This window comes from Mesocricetus auratus, unplaced genomic scaffold, assembly GCF_017639785.1.
Source record: "Mesocricetus auratus isolate SY011 unplaced genomic scaffold, BCM_Maur_2.0 Super-Scaffold_100037, whole genome shotgun sequence".
NCBI classification, from domain to species: domain Eukaryota; kingdom Metazoa; phylum Chordata; class Mammalia; order Rodentia; family Cricetidae; genus Mesocricetus; species Mesocricetus auratus.
Genome location: NW_024429215.1, coordinates 4,043,547 through 4,047,415, shown reverse-complemented (window position 1 = coordinate 4,047,415; position 3,869 = coordinate 4,043,547). Strand labels below are relative to the sequence as shown.

General features: G+C 35.8%; 1 protein-coding gene across 2 annotated transcripts; it reads left to right on the top strand.

Annotated features, from left to right (window-relative positions):
• The first annotated feature begins 643 nt into the window (after positions 1–643).
• LOC101825632 (zinc finger protein 431-like) lies at positions 644–3,469 on the top strand. Of its 2 annotated transcripts, XM_013125934.3 has the most exons (5): positions 644–677; positions 868–928; positions 2,181–2,293; positions 2,378–3,319; positions 3,408–3,469. In XM_013125934.3, exons 1-5 carry the CDS (start codon positions 644–646, stop codon positions 3,467–3,469), a joined length of 1,212 nt encoding a protein of 403 aa, XP_012981388.1. The 2 variants fall into 2 exon arrangements, with proteins under 2 accessions (XP_012981388.1, XP_021079195.1); XM_021223536.2 differs by having other exon boundaries at positions 2,181–3,330; positions 3,407–3,469.
• Positions 3,470–3,869: the final 400 nt, after the last annotated feature.

Sequence of the window (3,869 nt, the reverse complement as noted above, 5' to 3'; positions counted from 1 at the left end):
TACTGAGGTTTCTTATACTTGGAATGCTGCCCAGATTGTCAGTCACCTAACCTGCAGTAACACTTCTGCCTACACACTGCCATGCTTCCTGCCACTGACTGACCCCCTGAAATTTTAAGGGAGTCACATCAATTAAATGTTTTCATTGCATGAGTTGCCATGGTTCATGGTGTCTCTTCACAGAAATAAAAAACTAACATAGACAGACACTGGCACCAGAGACTGGGGTGTTGCTGGGATAGGCTGGCCCTATCACACAACTGCTCTGATGTGTTCTCAGTAGTGTTGATCGGCTTGCTTTCCTCTATCTTTATGTCTCTGTGTTTTTGAGATTTCTTTCTCAAGGCTACATGCTATTTAAAGGACCAAGAAATAGTGCATGTGAACCTCATATTCATTTTTCTTCTTCAGTGGCTGGGTGAATAGGTTATAATATCCATGTCATGAAATAAGCGATGGAAGTACCAGAATTATAGGAATATATTGTCAAGGAAGTAAGCCTTTACAATGTATCACACTTCCTGTTTTACACATATGTGGGTTATTTTAGAACACAGTGACCTATGATGATGTGCACATCAGCTTCACTAAGGAAGAGTGGGCTTTGCTGAATCCTTCCCAGAAAAGCCTCTACAAGGATGTGATGCTGGAGACCTACAGGAACCTCACAGCCATAGGTAAGACTGAATTTTCCTTCATTATTTAAAGTGAGGGGACAACTGTTTCTTTGTGATTTTCACTCTTCTTAATTGAGAAAAAGGAAAATTAGATGAATAAAGCATAGCTCTAATGTTCATTGAAGCTATTAACTTAAATTTTTTACACTTTCCAATGATACATCATATATTTTCTGGCATTATATTTTAGGCTACAGTTGGGAAGACAATAATACTGAAGAACATTGTCAAAGCTCTAGAAGACACAGAAGGTAATTTTTGTATACAAGTTTATTCAAAGTGGCATCTGCAGATATTTTAATATGTCCTGGGAGTTTCAAAGGAAAGCAACAGAGTAAATTATCACAGCTTAAAGTATATAAATGATTCTTAATTTCTGACAAAAAATGTATCTGTCAGTTAGCTATTCTGTGTTTGTAAGGTATTCCTATGGAAAATATAAGACAAGGAAACACTGCCATAACAGATACCAACATTTGCAATATAGCCCCATGTGAGCTATGCTATAGAAATATCTTTAGTTTCATACCACTCAAATATTGTAAATGGCATACACATTGATTAGAAGACACATATATGTCCAAGACCTTCTACAACAACAGCCTGTAGTGAAGCTGTCATACCTCATGTATTTGTGACTTTGCTAAGTGTATAGAAAGGTCCAGTTTATGAGAGACAAGAAGGTTGTTGTGGAGAATCCTTAATCCCTATACTCATATCTGAGGAAAAGAAAGTCAAAATGTGAGAATGCAATGTGTAAACCTTTTATTTGTTATTCTTCCTTCAATAAGAATATCATGTCAATGCATGCAGAGGTAGCACATACCTTTAATCCATGACAGCGTAGGCAGAGGCAGGTGGATCCCTGTGAGTTGGATGACAACCTGGTATAACAAATGAGTTCCAGGATGGGCTCCAAAGCCACAAAGGGAAATCCTGTCACAAAAATCTAAGTAAAATAAGAGTATCTTATGTCACTGTACATACAAGCCATGTGAACATAGAATATGGAAAGAAGCAAAGTACCCTTCACTTCTCTCTCTCTCTCTCTCTCTCTCTCTCTCTCTCTCTCTCTCTCTCTCTCTCTATCTCTCTATCTTTCTTCCTCTATCTCTGTTTCTGTCTCTCAGAAGATATGAAGGATATTTAGTGATGCCAATTTCAGTAAATTTGTCAAAAGTGGTACAAGTTTACAATTAACTATAAATGCAGTGAATATGGCAAAGCTGTGAGCTCCTTAAATTCTTTTAAAATATGTGAAATATCTCACGTAAAAAGATGTCATAAATGTGGATCATGAAATATAGTTTCTTACTGTCTATTACTGGTAACTTCAAAGCCACTAAATAATCCCTCATAAAGCAAAGCATCATAAATATAAAACATAAGATCTGATTCCTTTCTTTACAATTAGTAAAAGTTATTAAATTATTTTCACAGATAGTAAGTTTCCTCAGTATAATTCATGGAAAAATCTTTTACATGTGCCATTTATCTATACAGTAATGAAAGAAGTCATACACGAGGGAATCCCTGTGGATATATGAAATGCATTAAATCCTTTGTGTGTTACAGGCATCCTCAAAGGCATGAAAAAATTCATACTGGAGTGAAACAGTCTGAAATTCTTCAATATTTTGAAGTGTTTCAATGTCACAATTTTCTTCAACTCCATAAAAGAACACGTACTGGAGGGAAAACCCATGAATGTAATCAATGTGGTAAAGCATTTTCACAACACTCTAAACTCCAAGTACATAAAAGAACACATACCAGAGAGAAACCATATCCATGTAATCAATGCGGTAAAGCCTTTGCATGTCATGGTGTGCTTAAAAGACATATAAGAACACATACTGGAGAGAAACCCTATGAATGTAATCAATGTGGTAAAGCATTTTCACAACACTCTAAACTCCAAGTACATAAAAGAACACATACTGGAGAGAAGCCATATCCATGTAATCAGTGTGGTAAAGCCTTTGCATGTCATGGTGTGCTTAAAAGACATATAAGAACACATACTGGAGAGAAACCCTATGAATGTAATCAATGTGGTAAAACTTTTGGAAGTCATGGTCAGCTTCAAAGACATAAAATGATACATACTGGAGAGAAACCCTATGAATGTACTCAGTGTGGTAAAGCCTTTTCTACGAAAAGTAATCTTGAAGTACATAAAAGAACACATACTGGAGTGAAACCCTATGAATGTAACCAGTGTGATAAAGCTTTTACAAGTCACAGTAAGCTTCAAATACATACAAGAACACATACTGGAGAGAAACCCTTTGAATGTAATCAGTGTGGCAAAGCCTTTGCTCAGCACAATAATCTTCAAGTGCATAAAAGAACACATACTAGAGTGAAACCCTATGAATGTAATCAATGTGGTAAACCTTTTGCAAGTCATGGTCAGCTTCAAAGACATAGAGTAACACACACAGGAGAGAAACCCTATGAGTGTAATCAATGTGGTAAAACCTTTACTCAGGACAGTGGTCTCTTAAGGCATAAAAGAACACACACTGGAGTGAAACCCTATGAATGTAATCAATGTCGTAAAGCTTTTGCACGTGATAGTCATCTTCAAAGACATACAAAAACACATAGGGGTGAGAAACCCTATGAATGCCATAGATATGGTAAAGCAGTTTAATGATGCTCTATACTCCACATACATAAAAAAAAACACACACAACAGAGAGAAACACTGTGTTTGTTGTGAGGGCAGTAAAGTGTTTCCACAATACAGTAAACTACAAAAACACAAAAGAACACATACAGGATAGAAACCCTATGAATGCCATCTATGCTGTAAAGCCTTTTCTGGAGAAGAATATCTGATAAGTGTCAACAATATGTTCAAGCATTATAGTATTTCTATTTTGTTTGCACCTGCAAATTCATATGGACAAAAGTCCTACAAATTAATTGATAAGGTAACTCTTTCTGATTTCACTGTTTTCTTTAATTATATAAAATACCTCATTCAGATAGGTTATTTGCTCTGAATTCAATCCTACATGCTTGCTTTATCATGACCCAACTCATGATGAAGGGAAAGTGTTAAGATTTTAAATGCCTCAACACCTAGGTCACAGGAATGACGCCTTACCAGAGAAAATATTTATGTATGAAAATCTCTTTGGTTAGAGAACTGATTAAATATTAAATTATGTGATGTATGCT

Excerpts from the sequence above, each read along its gene's own strand:
- LOC101825632 (XM_021223536.2), top strand. The coding sequence starts at position 644 with ATGCTGGAGACCTACAGGAACCTCACAGCCATAG. Across the intron at positions 929-2,180 it reads AGCTCTAGAAGACACAGAAG|TAATGAAAGAAGTCATACAC; the intron begins GTAATTTTTGTA and ends TTATCTATACAG. Across the intron at positions 3,331-3,406 it reads GCCATAGATATGGTAAAGCA|GGCAGTAAAGTGTTTCCACA; the intron begins GTTTAATGATGC and ends GTTTGTTGTGAG.